Raw genomic sequence first — 25,032 nt, 5'->3', positions numbered from 1 at the left:
GCTCAGAAATACAACTACAAATACATTACAAAGTGCCATTATATGAGCCTGACAAGTAAATAAGTAACAGTTTGCTAAAAAAGAAGAAAAAAAAGTTCACCATATCAACTTAAACAGTAACTACTCATCAGGATGAACAGCAGTGTTTGGCTGCCTTCTCTGCCTGAAAGCTTCAACCTGTTGCACCTCTTTGCTCCGCCCAGCGCTGGTAGGTGTGGTCAGGCTCCATTGCACCTGTAACCACAGCTGAACATCACTATCGGAAGATGAGACAAATGGTTATTGCAGGGTTTTTTATTCTTTGCCTTAAATGTTCAATTGAAGAATTCAAAGTCCAAATTCCCTTAGACTGTGTAGAGTGCCCCTGCAATTTCTCCTTGTTTTCTTGTTATCCTGAATGTGATCAATGTATCATTTTTTTTCTCTTTGCCTTAAATGTTGAATTGAATAATTCAAGGTCCAAATTCCCTTCAACAGTGTAGACAAGTGCCCCTGCAATCTCTCCTGGTTTTCCTGTTATTCTGAACATGATCAATGAATCATATTTGATCAACACAACTGGTTTAATGGTGACTATTAAACAGTGAAGTTCACTCTTATTGTGTCAGGGGGGAAAAAACAGTATTGTTCAACTTCACAACTGTACAACCCTCAATCCCGAGGTATAAAAAAAAAAATCCTGATCAACTCAGCAACCAACATTATTGATCTGTCACACATCTGTAATGCTGTAAATTGAGTATTTGTCAGAGTCCTCTTAATGAAAGGGTTAGGGTTAGAATGAAATAAAGTCACGCTGTAGCAGTTAGTCTATTATCTATCTTCTCAATGACAAAGGAGTTAAATGCATGTATGAGTATGGAAAAACTCATGCTTTATTCATCTTTCTTAAATGAACAATATACTTAGGCTACTTACATGATGTATCAACAATATATTCTAATTTTCACTACTGTCAGTAACACTGAACAGATGGGCTTGAACAGAAACATAAATATTGAACAGACAGGTATTTTTTTCTTAAGGCTTACTTTGTCCTGTTGTCGCCCTCTTTAGTGTCCTGGCTTCTGAATAAAGGGCTTCGCACTGCCATAACATACAGATATGTGCCATGCAATCCTAACGGCCTGTAACTTCTTAACTTTTGATGTCTACTAACTGCTGCTGAACATACTTCTCAGAGGGATTAACTGATTTAAGAAGAAATTATCTTCGAAAGCAATGTTATGGTTCTGTGGATATGACTGATTACACTGAGGATTCAAAACCCACTCCCAACTGCAAGTAACTAGACAAATGAACTCTACAAACCAATATCAGCTATCTAAATTAAAGCACTGTCTTTACTCGAGTGAAAATTTATTTGTGAAACCAGCCCGAAGTGAAATAAAATGTGTTTAACATGCTTTCAATGAGAAGCTCACAATGTCATGACTTGACAGATCCACCTAACATTTAAACCAACGGCATAACATCCACAATATTGAGGCATCCCATTAGAGATCTTAGCATTTCCTGTACATAAAAGAAATCATCTTTTTGCATTTATAAATTCAACATATTTATATTATTCTTCATATAGCTCTCTTTGTAAACTGTTCCAATAGATACAGTATGTACAGTAAAAACTGCAACAGTTCTGTTGGTGCTGGTGTAGTGAGCACTGTCCCGAAGTTAGAGTAAGACATGGGAACTCTGCACAGTCACTCAAGAGCTTCATATAACAAAACAAAGCTGACTAGGAAGAATCTTAAAACACACCGCTTTCTCCTCTCCAGTCCATTCAGAGTGCACACAGCCAGTGACCCTCCTCTCAGTGCTGTGTCCATCCCCACTTACAGGGCTGTGGCCTGACAGGTAGTGCTCCTCCTGGAGCCGAGCAGAGGGGCATCCAGGATACTGAGAATCCAGCAGGAGAGACGGAGGTGAATCTGGCGTTGTCCATATGACGCCTCAGTCTCGCGAGGACAAAAAAATGTGGCCAGTTGTTCTCATAGTTTTTACTCAGCTCCCTGAAAGGTGGTTTCCTGACAGTTTCAAGTGCTTCTGTTTTCCCTCTGAAGCCTACAATTTTCACTTTTTTTGTACAAGTCTTAAAAAAAACTATGAAGTCACTGTAAAAGAAACAACGTTCTGGCTTTCCAGAGTTGTGATTGCATTTAGAGAGTTTTACGTTTTGATCCTGTTACAATTGGTCGAGCGAATTCCACAAAATCATCTATAAGGACTGGCCACGCTCCTGAGGAGGAAATACCAAGATGTCATTAGTGCCATTGTGATGGAGCAATGAGTAATCTGAAGGAATTTTAAATCCACTTTGCCCAAACTCACCTTCTTCATCATAGTTTGACATGTCATCTGCAATCATGTTACCGAAGTCCAACAATAGGTTCCATGTGTCCTTTGGGATGGATCGTTTATGATGTTCCTATAACAGACAAGTGCTGGTGAACTTACTGGTAAATAATGCACTTTTCTCCATGTCTATAACCAAGATGAGCTAAGCTTTTCTCTTTAAAAACAGATACAGTTATCTCAACTCAGGTCATTTGGTGAATTAAATTATCAATTCAAAAAACCAGTTCCGTCAAATTTAAAATCTGCACATCTCATGTTGTAAAATGTGTAGGGATTGTTTGTATGAGACCAGGGATTGGTGTGGCTAGAAAAACTCAGCAACTGTCCTGTTTTTACCCAATAAATACAACTATTTTGATCTGTTTATCGATTGTTTCACTTTTTTGACTCACCAAAAGGAATCTATTCCAAAGATCGAGGAACTTAAATCGTCCTGACAGAACCAGGTTCCAGTAGGCTACAGCCATCTCCAAGTCTGCACACAGACACAAAGAAGAAACGTATTAGACTCACAAACATTCAAACTCAACTCGAGTTGTTTTTTACTATTGTCACTCTGCTTACCTAGACCCTTCTGTCCAGGATTTTTGGCAAAATTGAAGGTGAACTGGTAGAAGTCCTTAAACTTCCCGCTATCTTTTAGCTCCTGTTCTAATCTTGGCAAAAGGGCCTTCAGTTTTTCTGGGCTGTCACACCTAGAAAACAAGACAAATGAAGCAACACATGAACAAACAAACTCATGGAAACAACACCACCAGTTGCAACATGCCAAGTGTTGGTACTGGTGACAAACTGGCCCGAAATTAACTCCTGACATATGAACCTCAAAAAGCCACAACACTGCAGCTCTTTCATTGACTCGTTCCATTAAGACACAGAATACTCAAGCCATGCTTCGGTTGAGTCTATAAATAGCTGCGGCCTTCCCTCCCCGGAGCTTCGCTATGACATCGACGACCACGCAAAGACACTTCAGACACTGTTTATGTCCCACGTCGTAGCATGTCACACTGATGCTGCTGATGGCGACACTCACTCACCCGAGCTCTGTCATTCCATCCAGAAATTCCTTCTTGGTGAACTCGCATTGTGTGGCGGCGCGAAACTTCCATGCGACGACCAGCACAGTGATGCTGGCCGGATCCAGCGAGAGGTCGTCGCAAAACTGTTGGATCCCATCAATACCAATCTTATTCTCATCCTGGGGATCTATTAAGGGTAAAAAAATATATATAGTATGAGTAACACTCAGTTTCTTTTGCAAAGATGAAGTGTGTATGACTTTAAAAGAATTCAGTCCTTTTATGGAAGAACTCTATTCCTGTGATTATATCTAATGTTACAGTGTGAAATACAGTCTTACCTTTGTAGCGATTGTAGAGCTGCTCCAGCTTCTTCCGGTCTACTGAGGTTTTCATGGATTCCTTACAGTACAGATCAGGGTTTTGAAAGTAGTTGTCAGTGGCGACTTCTAGTTTCCAGTCATTCTGTGTGAGGCAGTACACAGCTGTCTTCTCCCCAGCCTGTGTAAAGGACATGAACTGCCGTACCTTGTCCCTCTGCGAAGACTTCAGCTTATGCTGTGTGAGTACAGGACAGGGGCTGTCAGACACCGGTGCGATCAGACCACAGAGTACGGACAACAACACACAAACGCAGAGCGAGACGCAGACAAAAACACACAACCAGACGCACACATCTATAAGCATTCAGGCAACAGTGACAAGGACAGGAGAGACGCACAGACACACTCTGACACACATCTAAAAAGGTTAGTCTGTCACACCGACAAACACACGGCGTAGGAGGGTGAGCCAAGACGGCGCTATACGCTGGAAACTCTGTCCTGTCCAAAAGCAACATGGGCTTTTCTGAAGGGGGGATGTTGTGGATTCTCAGAGCACATGCTGTACCCCGGAGGGCCCCTCAGATAACTACAGTCATATAAGTAACATGAGCAGGGAAATGGGATGCCATCACCGGGACCTAGAGGTGCAACAAGTCTGGAGTGTAACACAAGCACCCGGCCAGAAATACCCAGGAATATTAAAACAGAGAGAGAGAAAAAATCACATGATGCAATATTTCAGAATACTTTAACAGTGATATTGCATTTTTATAAAGTACAAAATGCTTTAAAGTAATTACTTTATTTCAAATAGCAAATCTTTTTTGTCCACTGTACAGCTTGTACAATTTATCAATTTGCTGAGTGACAAAAAAAGACGCAGGAACTTTTCCAAAAATCAATAAATCACTCCAGTGACTTTTCCAAGTACAAGAACCAAACATTCATGACTTGCAGCTACTTAAATGTGCAGATTTGACGCTTTTCTATCACAGTAAACTGAATGGTAAGGAGTTCTGGACTGTTAAACAACATAAACACAACATCTACAAATCAGATCAAAGGGGGATCAATGATGGCAATTTGCATTAATTTATAAAGATTATTAGATAATTCAGAAAAAATTGTCCATCTGCTGCAACTCTAGATGATTACTCAGCAGCAACTTTGTTCGTCAATTACATGTTAAAACAAAGTTATTTTAGAGGTAGATCATGGTTTCATCTGATCAAGTGCTTGCATCATGCTGAATGATGAAAACATTGTACCAAGCTGTTGACCAAGTTGGAAAAGCAGAGAGCTGATTATGGGAACTGCACCTCTGACCTATATTATTCTGAAATATTCCCCAAATCTGTCGCAAAAAAAACAAACACACCATGCCATCCTCTCACATACACTACAGTATCTAGCCATCTAAGCACTTGCACTTCACTGAAGAGCAGCATTTCCTGAAACCGGAGCCTAAAAAACAAGTGAGTTCACAGAGCTGACAATGATTTCATGTCCTGAACTGTTCCCGATTAACACCACATGAGCTCAAACATCTGTAGTGACAGTGACGGCGTGGATTAGTAGTGTGTATGTGTGTCACACCGAGTGGGGGGGGAACCGTAAAGGTTAGCATTGTTACACAGTAAACACACTCAACACAACAGCAGCAGCAGCTAGTAACTTCTACTAGCTAACGTTAGCCAAGTTAGCCGGGGATGAATCACTGACAATCAACGATGGGGGGATTGATATATAACACAAGGTCAGGCTGTCAAGTGTGGCAGTGGATATGGCAGGATTTCACTTCAACGAGTCCGTGTGTGTGTGTTGAGATTAAACGCCTGACCTGCTCACAGCCGAAGTTACCAGACTGCCAAAAAGGGGGACGTGTAGCTTAGCATAGCTGCTCTCAAAATATCAACTGACCTTCCCTGTTAACAGCAGCGAACACAACTACATTGACCATTGTAGGCTTTTTTTAAACGCGACACGGCGTGTACTTTAATAACACCACACTAGTAGTGACGGTAAACCTTGGTGGCACTAAAAGCCAATGCCTAGGGTTTGTGTTTATTTTGGTTACCTACCATTTTTACACCCGCTGTTTGACCAGTTTGGTAGCCCGATTGCCGCTCATTGTGCGCATGCGCCAAAGTAGTCGAGCAGCTATTACAGGGTTCAGGCAGCAGCAGCAGCAGCAGCAGCAAGAAAGATGAGTTTGCAGTAGTTGCTCCGAGTCTGTTGCCTTATTTGTAAATATAGTAGGCACATATGAAATGCATTGGCTTTTATTTGCAGGTGTTCATCCATGAGAGTCGACTAAATAGAATAAAACAGAAATACAGCAACATCACATACTGCAGCATTCAAATTAACTATACAGATGACTCAAGATCTTAAGCAGAAACTGAGCATTGTCATAATAATAATCATAAAAAATCATAATTTATATAGCGCCTTTCAAAAAACCCAAGGTCGCTTAACAGTGGGGAAAAAAGAGATAACTAAATTAGGAAAGGCCATGGAGAAACAGTGAGTCTTGAGGGCTGATTTGAAAGTGTCCGTTTAACTAATTATTGCAGGACAATTGTATGAGACTACGTTATTAGTTTACCTGTGTGCACCAAGTTAACTGATAGTGTCTATGTTTGCAAGTAGTCAGATTTACTTCATTCATGGTAGATAAGGCTAAAGGGTGTTGATAACGTAAGAAATGTATAACTTTTAATCTAAAGTGTTGTTATTCTGAATAAAAATAGGCATATAAGAGACAGTATATACAACATCTACAGGCTTGATTATTTGACCAATTTTTGACTATGTGCACCTGCAATTAGTAAAATACTTTTTAGGAAACTTTTAACCCTTAGGGCAAATCAAAAAGTTCAAATACAGTAGCTTGTGTGTTTGTGTGTGAAAGAGAGAGAGTAAAAGACACCAAAAATTATTGAAACAAACAAAGAAATTCATTCATTCATTCATTCTCTCATTTGGTTTTTTTTTTACTGTTGTGTAGTGCTAAGTCAGCAATGAGGAATGTAAGCCCCCATATAGCCTGTGAGAAAAAAAAGAAGAAGTGCCTAATAGTATACACGTAAATAGTGCTGTCTGTTTGGCTGACAAGAGGAGCCACAGCTGGGTTTTATCGCATGTGAAAATGAATCCACCCATCAGAAGTGTGAATAACACACACAGCACTGTAGCTGATAGAAATTATCTGTAGATGTCAGCCTTCCTTTTTTTCGGGTTTTACAATGAGCATGGCAGCCTGAGTCAAGTACACTCCCTTCATGCTCATGCAACCACACTAACAGGAGGCAGAGTTTAACTGGTGTTCACTTCAACTCATTCACTAACCAACACAAATTCTTAACAGTGGGGTGTTATTTTGTTGTTGAACTGAAACTTCCGTGTAAAAGTAGCTACATTTTAACAGGACTACAAAAAATTATTATTTAATTAATTGATCAAGGGAGAATTTATTGCAGGACTACTATTCAAAAAAAAAAAACTCAGTGATTACTGATTGATTACATTTTGATAACTCCAATTAGACACATAGCAGATAACATATTGTCTGCTTCAAGAGCACCCACATAAGCCAATAAATCACTAATTAGGATTCACATAGCTATTGGTATGGTTTTGCATCTTTAGGATAATTTCTATGCTTAAGAGAGATAGTATGACTGTGCACAGCTGTGTTCATAGTAGTTTCAATATGTTTACGTGGAGTTTTGCTATTGTTAATAATGGATGCAGTTGTACCGTCAGAATACATCTGTAAAAAAAATTATTTTCTCTTTTGGCAAAGCAGATATAGGGCTGTCCACAGGGTTACTGGTTAGATCTGTGTCATCAGTGAACCACCTGTAGACATCGACTCTCAGCTGTTTATAGTGGCCAGGCCAGCACACTGCATGAGGACTTATGACTTGTGCCAAGGTTGAAAAATTAATTTGTTCCTGTTGCCACTGGACTCCTGAATTAGGCTACTTAATGAAGTGATTGTTGCGCTTTTTTTTAATCTGATGTTTTGTTGTTTTGTTTGCTGTTATTGTTGTTATTTTGTTTTTTTGTCTTTTTTTGCTGCTAGCTGCAAAACAAATTGCCCCATAGGGGATAATAAAGATTTCTTTGACTTTGACTTACGATAAGAAACAAATTTCTTTATAAATCCCCAAAGGGAAATTAATTTGTCTGGCAGCTCATCTACCATTTGCAGAATAATTAAAAAGCCTGTTAGCTTTAGGTAGGCTACAAAGTATCTTCTATATCTCTCTGTCCTGCATCAAAGAGAGAGGAGCCGTTCACCACCACTGTTTTTTGGTCCATCAAGGTGTGGTATGAAGTGGATGATCCCAGTTGTTCAGATTGGCCTCTATCATCTTCAGTAATCATCCCTCCACTACATCCCCCAGTGAGTCCATCACAGGAACATGATTGAAGTCTCTGGATGTTATTAAAAGCACCACAGGAAGTTTAGTCCGTATCCTAGCAACAACTTCATGGAGAACTTAACATGAAACCCCAGCAGTTGTCATGGGTGCGATGTACATGATTTGAAAACATGTCTACTTCCTGAGTCTTCAGCAATATCTCCAGCTCATCACTCTTGTTGGGCAGAGAGTAGACACTTCCCATGTTGACTCACGGCAGAAAGGACCTACAGTAGCCTACATCTCCACTTCAGCTTGGCATGAGACAAAACTAATATGATTTACTGGTTGGACTACTTTGCTGCCAGTGGAGTCTCAAACCTTTATCTTGACATAACCTGGTCAATGCAGGAAATGTATTGTGTTAAATTCATAGTTACCGGGACTTGTAATGTGGCTGTAGCAATGATATTTTAATATGTCATCACTGAAATACATGATGACACATTATTTCACTAGGCTAATTATTGTGCATGTAGGCTATTTCATTACAAATTAATTTACCTTTGGAGATTAATAAAATAATTCATATTTGTATTCATATTCTTTTATATTTTGGGTGTGTGGGTTTTGAAGATAGAAATTAAAGTTATTGGAGTGAAATGCACAACTACCAACACTGTGTATATCATTTTTATTCTGTTCTTGTATAACTGTACCTATACTCTTGAAATAATTTGGCACATAAATGTACAGAATGTCTCTCTCTCTGTCTTTGTGTTTGTTTTATATCGTTTTTTATATTTCTATGTTACTCTCTCTCTCTTTCTCTCTCTCTCTCTCTCTCTCTCTCTCTCTCTCTCTCTATATATATATATATATATATATATATATATATATATATATATATATATATATATATATATATATATATATATATATATATATATATATATATATGCTACTGTAACAACAACCAAATTCCCCCAAGTGTGGGATAAATATCTAACTAACTGAGTTACTGTAAATATGTTTTATGTCTCCTTATCATACTGTTTCCTTAAAATTATTGCAAGCGAGTTGTTATTATTATTCTATTCTGTTTGGAACTGCTGTGACGCAATCATTTCCTGCAAATTCTATTCTATTCTATTCTATTCTATTCTATTCTAAATAAACTGTCTTATTTATTCTGTCTTCTTTAACACATTACTCCTGTGCTGTAGATGGCGGTATGTAGATCTTTGCAGCTGGTTGCTATCCACTAAGTCCCAAGCAAGAGATGAGGCGCTGTGGGCATGCACTACTTTGACTGTTCTGCTTTCGTCTCGTCGATGCTGTCCAATCAGACGCCTCTAAAGCGAGACACCGCCAAGATCAGATTGTGAGACGCGCTTCTGCAGCGAGGCTAACAGAGAGCGGAGGGCTAACAAACAAACTGCTAACTTGCCAAGTGCACTACCGGTAAGCCGCATTTATCGACTTTGTGGCTCGCTATCAAGCCGCAACATAAAGAAAGTTCTCCAAGTCAGATACCTTTTATTTGACTAGTTATTGTGCACGTGTTTCTTAATAGTATACTATTAACAGACACGAAGCTAATTGTAGTGGTGTTGTGGATGACAGCTGTGGATTAGCTCGCCCGCTAGCTGCGAGCTAACGAGGCGCTAGTCGGCTAACAAAGCGACAGTGGACCGGTGCTCTTCAACCGTAATAGCGAATTAGCTCGTTGCTAAAACAAATAATCATAACACATCGATAGCAAGTGAAGAAATAAATGTTTTTGCATCAGGCGTTAACTTTTTGTATGCATATTTTGACAAGTTGTTAACGCCGAGGGAAGCTAACACACCAGTGGAAATGGTGGTGGTGTTGGGTCTTAATCAATTTTCATAGAGCGGGTCGATGCCTGGTGATTATGATCGATTTGTTGCATTGACGTGTGCGTGAGATTACTAAAACATTCAACACAAAAAGTCCCGAGACGTCATGAATAAAACAAACAGTTTAAAGGTCGACACCAGCAAGGTTTAGCCTATTTTTTTGTCAAGACAGACCTCAAACAATCGATATTTTGTTCATAGATAAATACTCAGACTGGCAGAAGTTAATTTATGTGACCATGATAAAACATATTAATAATATTGGAGATGTTTGGGCGTGTTACTTTCTGCCAAGTAAGTAAAATGTTGTTACGTTTTGTTTCTGACACAGATGGGTGTGACGAGTATCAGGGCAATAACAAGTCTGGTACTGTCAGAAAACGACGACTAACTAACCATCAATTATATTAATTGACAGTTACAGGCATTACAGAAGTTGTAGTGAATTATCTCATGTGCCACCTTTTAAATCTACCCTAACATTCACAGACCGAATAAATAAAACATATAATTTGATTGCCTATTTAATGTATTTGACTATTTTTTCTGTGGTCCATCTTTTCTACAATTAATTTAACTTTTATGCAGCTCTGCCCTGATCGATCGACCCAACCAGCCTAAACAATAATCGTGGCTTTACGTTACTGTACTTGTGGGCAAAAAAAGACTCTTGGGGGGGGGAATAAACTCCAAAGTTAAATCCTAAACATCTACAAAAATATTTCGTCCCTTGAAATTAACTATAAAATTGTCTAAAAGTACTTCGACATTACTTAGTTTGTTTCCTGTTTGGAGAGGATTTAGACCTCCTCTTCCTCCATTCTCAAATGCCAACAACAACAGCCGTCGAAGAAACAGGAGAGTGCACTCGTAAGTGCACAAAATCAACTATTTTTAAACTTTAATTCATCTTGCGACATGGCAGACGCGTTTCTTAGGTGTTAACCCATGCTCGGCTTTTCCAGAGATTTTGCAGCAAATGCGGATTTTATTTTATTTTTTAAAGTGAATCCTTTGCAAAACGTGCAGAGGCTAACTAGCTACCGAGCTAGCGAGCTAACGCAAGTAAAGCCGAGTGTAATGCTAACTGTTAGCATTCAACAAAAGACTGTTCAGTATCGTGGTGTGATAATCATATGAATGCTGGTGCTGCTGCAGTGCATCCGTCGTGATATCTGTAGCCGTTCGCGGCGGCCACCACTTGAGTCACATTAAGAGTTTTGTTTTATTTTTGCGCTGGTGTTGTTAAAGTTAAAAGTTAGCATGTTTTCGTGACCTGTAGCAGAAGTTGGACGGTGCCTCTCCTCCTCCTCCTCCTCCGGACGTGCTCGGTACCTGAAGTACTAGGCCTTGTGCACACTTAGCGTACAAAAAAAAAAGTTGTGAGCGTCCAGGGATGGTGTAATGTAGTTTTATTTTACACACAAACATACAAAGGTTCGTACATTCAAGCCTCTTTTAAAATGTAACCTCTCCCCGTTCATTTTTGTCCTGTAAGAAGGCAAACCGGTAACTCAAGCTAACGTGAGTGATGTAGCTTTGGTACAGTGTGCCTGGCAGATAATAGTGCAAATGGGGCCTTAGGTCAGTAATGGATATGGTTAACAAAAAGGTAACACCATGAAATCTCCCTTAACTCGGGGAATTATGTAAAAAAGAAAAAAAGAAGAAGTGATATTTCTGATGAAACTGGTAATGAACCACTGTCATTATTTAATAAGTTTGTCTGCTTTCTGTCCTCAGGGCTCTGAAGTGTGAAGAATAGAATTACATTTTCCTTTCAGCCTGAAAAGCAACTCCTCTGGTCCTTTGGGATCATGGCTAAAGATGTAAGTAGTTTTTAAGATAAACAGTTGGACAGCATGTGTCACCTTGCACATGCTCTAATGTTACATGAGGATATATCTGTTATGCTGCTATACTTACATGTCCCCCCTATAACCTCATGTACATTCTGCTGTATGTCTTTTTTTTTTTCTTTTACTGGTCTAACGCAGCTTCATGGATTCAGTGAATTTTGAATTGTTTTCCACAGGCTGGTCTGATTGAAACAAATGGAGAGCTGAAGGTTTTCATCGATCAGAATCTAAGCCCCAGCAAAGGTACAAGTTGTTCGTAAATACCTCCAGAAATGGTATGTAGTATGTCTTAATGTATCGGTCAGTACAGTTTACTTGCCCCACAAGGGGCTGATAGCGCTTCATGTGTCGGCCTATGTGCTGGTGGCTGGACGATAGGGGGCAATGGAGTTTCAATCAGGAGCTCTGCTCATTACTGGTCTTCTCGTGTCTTCTGTTAGGCGTCCTATCTTTGGTTACTGTCCAGCCCACAGCTGCCCCTGTGACCAAACAGCTACTTCCCAAAACCCTAGGGCCATCCAACGTGAATGTCGCTGCACACATGCAACATGTGCCACACATGGTGAGTGATACTCCATAAACGTCAGGCTTGTATGTTTTCCACAATCACATTTTTTTCCTTTTCGGTATGATGGTTCACTACTTCTCAGTGGATTCAAAAAGTGCAGCTTTCTCAATTATTGCTGACTTGCAGATATACCTGTGTATAGATGCACATGCCCGCTTTCTTAGCTGTGTCTTACTGTTGTGTAAGCCCCTCCATTATCATTGTGAGGTGACCGGGCGGAGGGTAGGTGGAGGCAGTTGATCCTAAGCTTATCAACTCTACAGTCAGCAGGATTACACCCATCATCCCATTATATACATGGAATGTATACATAACGGAAATCAGCTTAGATATCACCTCAGTGAAGGAATATACCACCCATCTCTTAGATACCTCATTACTGTTAAGGATGCACATTTTAAGTAATTGCTTTAATTGATCCCTGGCCATGTTTGTAACAGATAATTGATTAGTCAAAGATGATGTCTGAAATACTAAGATATCTGTTGCACTGAAGTCCATTCAGATTTCCTGTCTAAACGTTATATATAAAGTTTTCAATACACCAAATCTTTCAGAACTCAGGCTGATGACATCATTACAGGATTATGTCCATTACAGATTATTGATATTTTCTCTCCCTTGTCTCCTCCCCTGCAGGTGATTGGAACACCTCAGAGGCCTACGGTATCAAATACCATTTTGGTAAATAGTCCACACACACCAAGTTCACAATTTCTCGCTCAGAGTCAACCATCTGATGCCTCTCCTTGGTCATCAGGGTAAGTCTATAAAACGTCTTAAAGTTTATAGGTTTGGGCTCTTTGGAGAAAAGTTTAAGGCCCACATTGAGCATGCATCAGGTCTCTCGCGCCATAAAGAAATAACTAATTATCGGGTTTGTGTGGTGTGACTCTCTTCTGTCCACAGAAAACGTGGCAAGAAAGGGGAAAAGAATGGGAAGGGCTTGAGGCATTTCTCCATGAAAGTGTGCGAGAAGGTGCAGAAGAAAGGAGTAACCACCTACAATGAAGTGGCAGATGAACTGGTTGCAGAATTCAGCTCCGCAGACAACCACATGTCACCCAATGACTCGGTGAGTTCTGCGGCTGCATGGCATTGTCTCAGGGCGACGCCAACAGATTAGGCATGGGCCGGTATGAGGTGATATGATGGTATTGCAGTTACAGCTCTAAAAATGTCTAGGTAAAAAAGTGTCCATTGAACACAGTATTTCATTTTTAAAACAACATAGCACATTTGGATCATTAGTAAATAAATGTGTATCAAGTTAAAATAAATAAACTGCATTTATGCATAAATGGGCCCCAGAGTGGGTAAATCCAAAATGCCGCACCAGAGTTTTCTTGTAAACACCCAAATCGGATCTTTTGTGAAACAGTGTTGTCACAGACCCACTTCTCTAACCTGTAACATAACGGCAACAACAACGACGGACTACTGTTGGGTCCCTCGGACACTGTGCCTGAAACGCATCCGTTACATCAGCATCAATCAGCATATTTGGTCGATAATGTTTGGAGTTTGAATACAGCGCACAGCTTTCATGTGTTCTTCTCTGTTGGTGTGTTCATGTGGCAGCGTTACAGCGCCACACGTGAAAGTCTGCGCTGCAGCTGCACACGACCTGAGGGATTTCTGACCTGCACTTTCTCTCTTTGACGAGAAATTTAAAAGAATTAAAAAACAGCTCATACTGCAGGAACGGTATGATGGAAAATTTAAGTGGTTTTGAAACCGTGACGTTTTCATACCATGGTGAACCCTGAAACCGGTAATTGGCCCATGCCTACAACAGATATTTAAGAAATAGATCTTACAAGTGCTAGGTTTTTACACTTATTTTATCTCCCCTATCAGCACGTGTATGACCAGAAGAACATACGGCGGCGTGTGTACGATGCACTTAACGTGCTCATGGCCATGAACATTATCTCTAAAGAGAAAAAAGAAATCAAGTGGATCGGTCTGCCCACCAACTCAGCACAGGAGTGCCAAAACCTAGAGGTAAAGACCCACAGGGAAGACCTTTCTCATTTTCCTCGGGGCAGGTCTGCTCTATCCATCACTATATGCAGTCGCTCTTTACAATTTTTCCTTTATGTTCCCTGCAGGTGGAAAGACAAAGGCGGCTGGAGAGGATTAAGCAGAAACAATCACAGCTTCAGGAACTCATACTGCAGGTGGGAAATGAATTGAATGCCTGTACTTTTGTGTCCAAGTGGATTGTCACGCGTTAACCTCTGTAGCCATACTGCCAGTTCTGCTGCAGCTAATGTGTAAAACTTTAAAAGTAACAACAGTTCAGTGCTACAGCAGCTTTTGAGAGATGACAAGTAGAAATCCCAGGAGCCGTGAGTGGCACTGGCCTATCAGGGCTGCTTGTGTGTTCATCTGCCTGTTCCTAATGCCGGTAAAAAGATTGCTCATGGTGAAGGAAATATTGAGCAAGTTAAATTATGTCACCTCCCTTCCTTCTCACGGCAGCTGTGAGATTTTGTGGTGTGTAAAATGAATGCACAGCAAAGCTTGATAAAGTTCATTGCATATATTTTGTGTAGCAGAGGAAATTCTGTGGTTAAATACAAACACTAAATCTAGCTGAAGCACAGTTGTGTAATGTTTTTGTTTTTGTTTCTTTTTTGGACTGTGGTATTAAAACAAAGCTCAATGTAGCTGCATCAAGTTTTCATTTTTCTCTGGTCTTCTTTTACAGCAAATAGCTTTTAAGAACCTGGTCCAGAGGAACAGACAGACAGAGCAGCAGGCAAACAGACCTCCACCTCCCAACTCCATCATCCACCTTCCCTTTATTATCGTCAACACCAGCAAGAAAACTGTCATCGACTGCAGCATCTCCAATGACAAGTATGTGCTTCATCTTCAGTGTATATACATTTCAAACAGCTCCACATTTACTGTCAATGCTGTGCATTAATGGAAAGAGAGGAAAGGGTGTAGACTGCAACTTTTAAATTAACCATTTGATATTGTACAGATACAGTAAATTCAACTGTTGCCTCTTGAGCAATGTTTGTGCTCACCGTCAATTTTGATTTAGAGAATATCTCATACTTATAACCAGTCCAATACATAAGTCATGAGACATATGAGTCAGACATTGTATAAGGGAGGAGACAATCCACTTGAAAGGATCCTGAATAGAATAATCTGCCAAAAATAACAGCTGTCTGACATGTCCCACTCCTCCTCTGAGTCAGTTTTGTAGTTGCACAGTTGAGGATGAAGATGAATGGCGTTGTGAAACATCCATGTGCAGCATTATATTATAGCCTGTGGAAACAGTTTTAAACCTTACCTTAGGGACAATGTTGCCAAACTCGTTTTTTTTAATCAACTATTGAAAGTGAACTAATAGCTCTCTATTCCATTCATTTAGATGAGGGCCTGGTCTTGTTCGCCAGTAATAACTGGCCCTGGGTTGTTTCCAAAATGGCTGCCGAGTGGCTAAACTGGGCTATAATGACTTTGGTCATATCTAGTTTCTCTTTAGCCAACACTAATTCACTTATTCAAGTTTCCCTGCCCTTGATATGTAAAGCATGAGTTGTTTGAACATCATGGGTGCCATGCAATCAAGGGGTGAGCTGCTGCAGACGGTGAGAGGACAAATCCTGGCAGATTGTCAAAAGATCCATATAGTTTTCAGCGGCCTTGCCAGAGTCCTGACCGGGCCTCTCTTTGTGCCTGTCATTCAGGCCGGCTCCTCTCCCTCAGATAAATCCACGGCTGAACCGTGGGGCTTGGATCGTTAAAAATTCTCACTAATGTTAATGCAGCTCTTTACCCTCGTCTGATCATAGCACTTATTGTTCTATTTGTTGTTCCTCTTTGGCTTTCCCCCTCTAACATTGCAACCACACTGTGCAGTATGTGCTGCCGTCACACTGCTGCTGGTAGACGCTCCTTCAGTACACCCGCATTAACATTGTGGTCTCCAATCAGTCCCATTCAACTACATACGGTCTGGTATCAATAGAGTGGTGGGCTGCTGCTCCTTCTCCTTCCCTTGGATATCTTTAGATTGGCACTAACTGTTACCATGTGCCAGATGTAATGTATCTTGCCGTCCCCCATTTCCATTTCTTCTTTTCTTCTTCCCCCCTGTTCTGTGCACAAGAGCAAATGCCCCCTGTTGCTGATTGGCTGGATTAATGTTGTTACTTGGTCCAAGCCACTTCGTTTATCTCCCATTTACACAGTCAAGAGCTTTGTAGGAACACTAGAGTTTTTTTTTCTTCCAGCGCAGTGGTTCATGAAGGGACATTTTATTAGATTTGACAAAGTGTGTTGCACCAAAATTGTCTATACCACCTTTTAATAAGGCTACTACTACAACAATAAATGCTGTAGCCTGAACGTCATCGTCGTCAGACAGCAACGCACTGCAACAGAATTTCACAATCCTGTTTTTGCCACTGAACATAGTAGGCATTAATTTATTTTATCAATTTATTTAATTGAATATTATTTATTTGAACACACCTGTTGGAGCAACAGTCCATTTTCTCATCTTGTCAGAAGGAAACTGAAACCTACAGGGCTTTTTATGGCACATGAGTGTTTCAGCAAAACTGAACAAGGTTGGAAGCACCAATGAGTTAATAATTTCCACTACAGGCAAATCACATCCTTATCTGTTAGCTATAAAATGCGTTAATGGGGGTTAAATCAAAGTAATTACACTATGTATCATACTATATTACTGTCCTGACATTTCTTGGCATCAGTCTTGGGTTTGATTGCAGTAGCATTATAAAAAAAATGTAAAAGCTTGTGCTGTGAGTGCTTAAGAAATTGACTCCTCTGAAGAAAATGACTCCTGTAAACATTCGTCCATCAGCAGTACAGTGCAAATAGCATATTTATGTTACACTGGGGGAAAAAAGCACTTCACAGTGCATGAAATGAAATATACACTTTAACATGTTTTTTTTAAACTCTGTAACTACAAAAATATAATTTTCTGCTTTCCCTCTGTCATTTGCAGGTTCGAGTATTTGTTCAACTTTGACAGCATGTTTGAGATCCACGATGACATCGAGGTGCTGAAACGAATGGGCATGGCCTGTGGGTTAGAGGTGGGGAAGTGTTCTCCAGAAGACCTGAAGGTTGCACGTAACCTGGTGCCCAAAGCTCTGGAGCCTTACGTTATAGGTCAGTGCCACAGCCCCGAATATTTAGAGCTAATTTTGACATTGTCAGTGTCCTGTAATGTAAAATTGTGTGCATGGAAAAATTACTGAAATACAGTTGTGCAGTACTTTTGTAAAAGGCATGGGCAGGGATTTTTTTTTTCTTTTCAATGAAAATGTGTGACGTTTGTCTGACCACTGCAGTGATGCGTAAGGTGAGGAAGTTGATTTGTCGTATCATATGTGCTTGGCCTCCGGCATTACAGATGCAAAACAAACTGAAGATGCGAAGTGTCATCATTTGTCTGTATAATGTTTCAGGAATCATCAAGTTAATGAATCTTGTCTTTTCCCAGAGATGGCAAAGGGCCCCATCAGTAACGTCTACATCACTGGAGGATCCTCAGCTAACGGAGCCCGATACCCTGCGAGCAGGTGAGAATCCTCACCTGTAACCGAACCAACACACGTGACAGAAATTTGTTATCATGCTTCTCTATTAAACCTGTTTTCAATCACCCTGTTCCTCTCGTAGTGACGGCTGCACCGATGGCACCATGGCCTCCAGCTCGAATGACTCTCACTACAGCGGGTCTCGCGTGGAGACCCCAGTGTCGTACATGGGGGACGACGACGACGAGGACGAATACGACGAGAACGACGACGAAGACTAAACCCCCGTCTATGCCTCGCCGCTCCAACAAGCACAGCCCTTCAAACCACCTTCACCGTGGGAATTTAGTTCCCCCTTGTGTGTGCTTCTTCAACCCTTTCTCCCCCCTGTTTCCCCCCATGCCTGTATTTCTGTCTGGCTTTCTCAGGGGTGTAGACGAAAATCGAACACAGGTGTAATTTGCACCCATCTTTTTTCTGCTCCTGAATCACGTGCACCTGCACTACAGCTCTGGGGGAGGTGTCGTCCAAGGGAACTGTGGTCTGTGGCCCGCCACCACGCTGAAGTCTTTGTATGTCTAATCCACTCCTCAATAAGCCATCCCACTAAAAAAAAAAACCCTCTGTAAAACCTACTGCTGTTGGAGAATGTATAATGTACTTGTTTAAATAGTTATTCCTATTATTTTGCAATTACATATGGCAGACATGATGATGATCAAAATGTTCCAAGATGGCCAAAGTGTCTGCTGACATGCCGTGTTAGTGCAACACCATGTGGATTCTGAATGGCCTGATACAGTTGCCATGGCATCTCAGGATGGGGCTCCATCAGATGTGTTGATACTTTTTTTTTTTTTTTTGTTTTGTGTTCTGGGCAATAATTTTGAAATAGTTTCTTACTCCCCATTGTGTTGGGCTGGCTTCCTTCTGTTCCGTAGGCAGCTGCTTTCCTGATCTTGTTTGCTAGTTATGTTTTTTTGTATTTTCGGAGTTGAGGAATTCTCCATCACCGCCCTGTTAACGCCTTGGTAGTGTTTACAAAATAATGGCACCAGCAAGGTAAGGACTTTCATAACCCAGGCTCCTGATAGGTAAATAAGCTTTGTTTGTTTAACTACGTATATGAATCCTACAACGATTGTAGCTTATAGTATCCTTTAGAGGCCAGTGGTAAAGATAGACCTTCAAAAAAAAAATATTGATGTAACAAAATGTGTGGTTGTATAGGTCTTGATGTGCTCCTTCAAAGATCTCCCTTTTAAAACTGAGCAACACATGTACTGACTCTTCCAAATACCTTTTCTGTAATCTAATATAAGTTTGCAAATTAAAATATAGATTGTTTTAATAAGTTTGTATCTATAATTGATGCAAGTTTGTCGCTGCAACAGAGATGACCTATTTGTGTCAGGCCAGGAACAACATTGTTTATTCCACAAATTACAAACACACAGACACTATACCTCCAACTTTCTATATTTAATGTAGGCTATACGTATTTGGATATATTGATATATATTTTCTTAACCATACCACTGACAAATATTTCTTGTAATCTGTATTCCCCAAACATGCCATTTACAAAAATAACTTGTTAGTCTTAAAAAAGCTTGAATGGTTTGACACTTCCTTTTTTTTAAGAAACAAAAAAAGAAGCCCATTGAGGGACGTTGGCTCCTTGATAACCATGTGCTGGGGAAAGGTGTGTTTATCTACTTGTCAGTGGAAAGCCTCAGGGGGAAACCGCCTGATAGATACTCGATGAGGATGGCTGGGAGGTGAGGACAGCTGATTAAATTCTCCTTAACTCGCCACACTGTTGGTTCATATAGAAAACTGTCGTGGTTTTTTATTAAATTCTGCATTTAATTCTGATCTAGATTTTCCCAGATCTCCGCTGAGGCTGACGTGGTTATTTTGGTGAGGTGTGTCCAAGTGTTTTTGACATGGAGAAGCAATTGAGGCCTGAAATGTCACATGCTGCAGGCACTGGATGATTCCAAGGTTGTTTTTTCCAGGGTCTTCTGGTAGGGTTATTATTTTGTTAATAACTCTGAAACTGAAGCAGCAGAGCATGTCAGAACAAGTCATCTCATCTTCTGTTCTCCTAAATTATCTTGCAGATTGCTTAGACGTAAATTCGCATTTTAATAGCGTAATCTGACAGGAACACAAATCAATTCTGCTGATCAGAGTCTGTTTACAGGTCATATAAGTGGTGTTTGTAGAACCAGAGGGCGCTGTAAAAGGCTGGAATAACCTCAAGTGATGTCAGTTGACTCTTATCAGTTAAAGCTTCAATACAAACAAAAATCAAACAAAAACAGACCTCTTCCAGTGTAGATATTTTGACATGTCACAGCAGAAAAAGCAAAGTTTATACCGGTAACAAGCCAGTACAAACGATCCCAGGACCCTGAATGTGAAGCAGCCATCGTCTTACCTAATCATGTGCTCATAGGGTTACAGTGCCTTTTGGTGTCCTGTACATAAATAATACATTCAGAAAAAAACATCCCATGTTGGATGAATTTGTTAAGTTTTGCGAGAAGATATGTGCTCCTTTTTTTAAGTGACTAAAATATTAGGGTTTTTTAAAAATATATTTACCTGGATAACATTCTTCAAAAATATCTGTAATTTTTACCAAAGAGGTGAAATGTAGAAGACAGCATCAGGCTTTAATGAAGATTTGATACAATGCATTCAGAAATTCTAACCATTCTATGTTGAGCTGTAAAAAAACAAGGCACATGATTCCCATGCATTGTGTTTTTTTTCTCTCTTTAAGCGTCCCAATTTATTATAAACACGAGTGTTTTTCCTAATCTTAGCCTTTAATACACAGGAACGACATGCTGAGGTCTCTGTGCGTGACCCACTGCTGCAGTAATTGTGAATTGCCAGTTTGTTGACTGGTGGCACTCCAGCTGTATACGTTGCCCGTGTTGTTCTGTTCCAGCATGTGCTCGCACACTTTGTCTGGGGCATTAGGGTGTTAATGGATTACCAAAAGGTGTTGACTCAGGTGTGTGTGTGTGTATGTGAATGAGGGTGGTACGGTGCTCAAAGTGCGTTGGGATCTAGTTCAGCCAACAGCCTGGACTCCCCGGCACTCTCTCATGCGCCCTCTTCCACTCTTCTGCTTCGTTTTTTCTCACCCTTGCTTCATCCTTTCACTGCCTCACCCCTGCACGTTAGTTTGCGGCGTGTGTCCTCTGCCTCCGTCTTCTCTTGCAATGTCTCCTCTTTGTGTCGCCTAATAGCCACCTCACCCTCAACATGGATATCGGAGGACTTACCACAGTGGTAGCAAATTCAGCTTACATCAATGCCCGTGGAAGCATCGATGGCTCCAATGCCGCGGCAGCCAGGGATAAGAAGTACCATTCTCGCCTCAAGCTGCCCCACATCACGGTGTGCGAGGACCTGAGGGACACGCTGGATTTGGCCTTTGACTTGATCTGCGTGGACCAGCCAATTGGCAAACGCCTCTTTAGAGAATTCTTGGATGCGAATCAAGAGTATCATGGGGTTTGCCGTTTGTGGAAAGACATCGAGGCCTACGACCTGTCGGAGGACTCTGACAGGGCAAAGAAAGCCTCAAAGATCGTCCAGCGTTACATGGACCCCTCTGCCAAACACTACTGCCCCTTCCTGCCTGAGGACATCGTAGCCAAGGTGAAGGAAAACCAGGAGGCTGTAGCAGATGACTTGTTTGCTCCGGCAATGGCCTCGGTGTTGGACTTCCTGCGGGAGGCCCCCTACACTTTCTACCTGGAGAGCATGTACCTGAAGAGGTTCCTGCAGTGGAAGTGGCTGGAGATGCAGCCCATGGATGCAGACTGGTTCCTAGATTTCCGTGTGCTGGGGAAAGGTGGGTTTGGGGAGGTGTCGGCGTGTCAGATGAAAGCCACAGGGAAACTTTATGCCTGTAAGAAACTCAACAAGAAGAGGCTGAAGAAGAGGAAAGGATATGAGGTGAGGAATTAATTTATGTTGATGATGTTGGACTTTTTGCATTAGGGCAACCAGCCTATGGTTTGAATAGTTTTTAAAAGGAAGACAAGGAGAGACACTGTGTCCTGTTTGACATGAATGACCAGTTATATTAATGAATCACAAGTTTGAGCTTTATAAACTCAGAAACTTAAACTAAGAATATGAGCATTAGAGGACAAGAAATGTGGCCCTTATACATGAATTTACATGATACATAAAAATATTGTTCTATTGCTTGTTTCCTTGCGTAACCCTAACTAAGCATTTAGCATGTAGTGATTGATACAGGTGTGTTATTGGCTTCTTGTTCTAGAGAAAGTGCCCTGCACTGAGCTGCGGTGCTGCTAATCATCTTTGTCCCTGCCACTGTCTCTGCAGTATTAAACACTGAGACAGGGATAGAGTGATTACAGGGAGCTTTAGTGAAAAGCTCTTCTGAATGGATCTCCTTGGCACAGTTATATCTTGCCCTTGACTTGTCTGGGGTCATTTATTTGAAATATACTTTAACCTCTTTTGTCATTGTAAACATGAAAACATGTTGGGAGGAATCATTCCTGCAGTTTTCCCTTTTCCTTTTCTCTCCATCTGTTAAAAAGCTCCCTCATGCATTATTATTATTTTTTTAAGTTGCCTCTTCTAACTTTCTCCTTCAGGGTGCGATGGTGGAGAAGAGGATTCTTGAGAAGGTTCACAGTCGCTTCATTGTGTCATTGGCGTACGCCTTTCAGACAAAGGACGAACTTTGTCTGGTCATGACCATCATGAATGGAGGAGACCTCAAGTAACTTCACATTCTGAAAAACTCATTTATAAAACAGTCGTAGCACTTATTTGTTGCCCCTTTTCTGCTATTCTGTTGTGTTACTGGCAGCTGTGAGAATGTGACAGATCCCCTTTTTCTAGTCTGCACTGTTATGTTGGGGTAATGTTGCAAATCTTTCCCCAAATCAGCTGTGACACCCCTTGGAGTTATATGTAACAGTCAGGCAAAAGTGCTGCAATTTGCACATTGGATTGCTTGTAATGGCTAAATAGTTGTAAATTTGTTGACAGGCAAATGTGCAGTTACACAAGTATGATGGGGACACCATGGGAATGAGCTGCAGCACAGAAAAAGCATCCAGTTGTTAAAGATACAGTGGACTTAAGGCTCCATGCAAACATTTACTGTAGTGATGCTTTATAAAGCACCAATCACGTCCAAACTTTAAATGCAAATGCAACGTCAAATTTGAACGTGTGCAGACAGTTTGAAGACCAAGAACGTAATGGCAGCTAGCCAGAGAAATCTTGTATGTAAAATGAGCCCCTGCAGCAAAATATGTTCAAGCTGTATATAAACCTGCAAATGAATGTACATTACATACCTTCTGTACATGTTGGAGCCGAAGCTCACCTGTCCTGTCTTCCCTGAAGGTACCACATCTACCTGGTGGATGAGAACAACCCGGGCTTCGATGAGGCCAGAGCCTGTTTTTACATTGCTCAGATTATCCAGGGCATGGAGCACCTCCACCAGAAAAGAATCATCTACAGGGATCTAAAACCAGAAAATGTGCTACTAGATAATGACGGTAATAACTTATAGTCAAAACACAAAGAGTATTTACCTTTGTTCATGTGTAACCAATGCCTGATGAAGATATATGTGTGTGTATGATGTTGAACAGGTAATGTGCGTATATCTGATCTGGGTCTTGCCGTGGAGCTAAAAGAAGGCAAAACACTGACCAAAGGCTACGCTGGGACACCAGGTGGGTGTCGTCTGTATCTACCAAACAATGAAGAAGCATTGTCATTACTGAAGGTGTAATCTCTGCAGCATCACATAATCAGAACATGTTCTCTCTCGGTTCTTATAGGGTACATGGCTCCGGAGATGCTGAAAGGAGAAAAGTACGACACCTCTGTCGACTACTTCACTCTGGGTGTGACATTGTATGAGTTCATGGCGGCAAAGAACCCATTCAGAAACAGGGGCGAGAAAGTTAGTAGCCTTTTATTGAACCTTCGATTTTGATCTTTACCTCATGTATTTAAAACGGCAGACTGTGACGACGTACATGAGAGGATAACAGGTTTTTGTTTATCTCCACTTCAGGTTGAACGTGAGGAGATGAAAGAGCGCATGCTGACCCGGGCTGTGACTTACGAAGACAACTTCAGCGAGCATGCAAAGTCGCTCTGTGATGGGCTTCTGGCCAAGGAGGTTGACCAGAGGATGGGTTTTAAGAATGGATCCTGTGATGACATCAGGGCACATCCATTTTTTAAAGAGCTCAACTGGAGGAAGCTGAATGCAGGTACCATCTATCTCCTATACCTTTATGTGTATAACGTCGACAACAAAACAATAAACCACCCGTTTTTAATGTTATTCTTAATTCTCTCACCTCCCCTCTTCAGGTATCCTACCTCCTCCTTTTGTCCCCGACCCTAAAAGGGTGTATGCTAAAAGTCTGGATGACGTTGGAGCCTTCTCGTCTGTGAAGGGCGTTAACTTGGAGGACCCTGACAAGACCTTTTTTGACGAGTTTTCCTCTGGCAACATCCCCATTCCTTGGCAAGAGGAGATGATCGAGTTGGGTATTTATGGAGAACTCAACGTTTGGGGTCCTGAAGGCAGCATCCCCAACGACCTGCGCAGGGAGTCCATACTAGAGCAGCCGCCCAAGTCATCTACCTGCTGCACATCGTAGAGTCGCTCAAACACCTTGAAAACACAGCAGTTAAACAGCGCACAGACTCAAATACTCAGGACAGACACAAGTCTCTTCTGAACTTTCCGATCGCAGAATTACAACAGTTTGCGATTCAAAACTTTTATTTGTGGGCACGGGAGACAGCATGAACACAACAGGGGTGGATTTCCAACCTGGAATGGACTTAAACATTGACTTAGTATTGAAAAGTGAAATTTCTTGACATTATATCCCCTCCGGTCCCAACCCTCCCCCCACTCATGCTCTCTCTTAACCCTCACTATCTTTGTCCCCCCCTCTTTTTCTCTTAATGTGTGCATGTGTTACACTATTATAATGCTTTTAGATGTAAAATGCATTTAAAAAAAATCTAATTTCTAAGCA

At 41.0% G+C, this 25,032-nt stretch overlaps 3 protein-coding genes across 5 annotated transcripts; 2 read left to right on the top strand and 1 right to left on the bottom strand.

Moving 5' to 3' along the window:
* Positions 1-414: 414 nt before the first annotated feature.
* Positions 415-5,838, bottom strand: dcun1d2a (DCN1, defective in cullin neddylation 1, domain containing 2a). Of its 2 annotated transcripts, XM_083997340.1 has the most exons (7): positions 5,788-5,838; positions 3,722-3,938; positions 3,399-3,567; positions 2,923-3,053; positions 2,751-2,833; positions 2,332-2,428; positions 415-2,239 (listed from the first exon to the last, which is right to left on the bottom strand). In XM_083997340.1, the coding sequence occupies exons 1-7, from the start codon at positions 5,788-5,790 to the stop codon at positions 2,160-2,162; spliced, it is 780 nt and encodes a 259-aa protein (XP_083853466.1). In that variant the 5' UTR covers positions 5,791-5,838; the 3' UTR covers positions 415-2,159. The 2 variants fall into 2 exon arrangements, with proteins under 2 accessions (XP_083853466.1, XP_083853465.1); XM_083997339.1 differs by lacking the exon at positions 5,788-5,838 and having other exon boundaries at positions 423-2,239; positions 3,722-4,268.
* Positions 5,839-9,305: 3,467 nt separating this feature from the next.
* On the top strand, positions 9,306-19,259 carry tfdp1a (transcription factor Dp-1, a). 2 transcript variants are annotated; one of them, XM_083997338.1, is made up of 12 exons: positions 9,306-9,543; positions 11,706-11,791; positions 11,998-12,064; positions 12,262-12,383; positions 13,029-13,150; positions 13,299-13,464; positions 14,250-14,396; positions 14,504-14,572; positions 15,106-15,257; positions 17,401-17,567; positions 17,902-17,980; positions 18,081-19,259. In XM_083997338.1, the coding sequence occupies exons 2-12, from the start codon at positions 11,780-11,782 to the stop codon at positions 18,217-18,219; spliced, it is 1,242 nt and encodes a 413-aa protein (XP_083853464.1). In that variant the 5' UTR covers positions 9,306-9,543; positions 11,706-11,779; the 3' UTR covers positions 18,220-19,259. The 2 variants fall into 2 exon arrangements, with proteins under 2 accessions (XP_083853464.1, XP_083853463.1); XM_083997337.1 differs by lacking the exon at positions 9,306-9,543 and adding an exon at positions 10,777-10,832 and having other exon boundaries at positions 18,081-19,258.
* Positions 19,260-21,214: 1,955 nt separating this feature from the next.
* LOC311004414 (rhodopsin kinase GRK1-like) lies at positions 21,215-24,645 on the top strand (the record flags this gene model as incomplete). Its single annotated transcript, XM_083996473.1, has 7 exons — positions 21,215-21,922; positions 22,600-22,727; positions 23,363-23,520; positions 23,617-23,700; positions 23,809-23,933; positions 24,048-24,249; positions 24,353-24,645. Exons 1-7 carry the CDS (start codon positions 21,224-21,226, stop codon positions 24,643-24,645), a joined length of 1,689 nt encoding a protein of 562 aa, XP_083852599.1. The 5' UTR covers positions 21,215-21,223.
* Between the last annotated feature and the right edge of the window lie 387 nt (positions 24,646-25,032).

Source organism: Trachurus trachurus (assembly GCF_905171665.1).
Source record: "Trachurus trachurus genome assembly, chromosome: 21".
NCBI lineage: Eukaryota > Metazoa > Chordata > Actinopteri > Carangiformes > Carangidae > Trachurus > Trachurus trachurus.
This window is presented reverse-complemented; position numbering and strand designations above follow the sequence as displayed.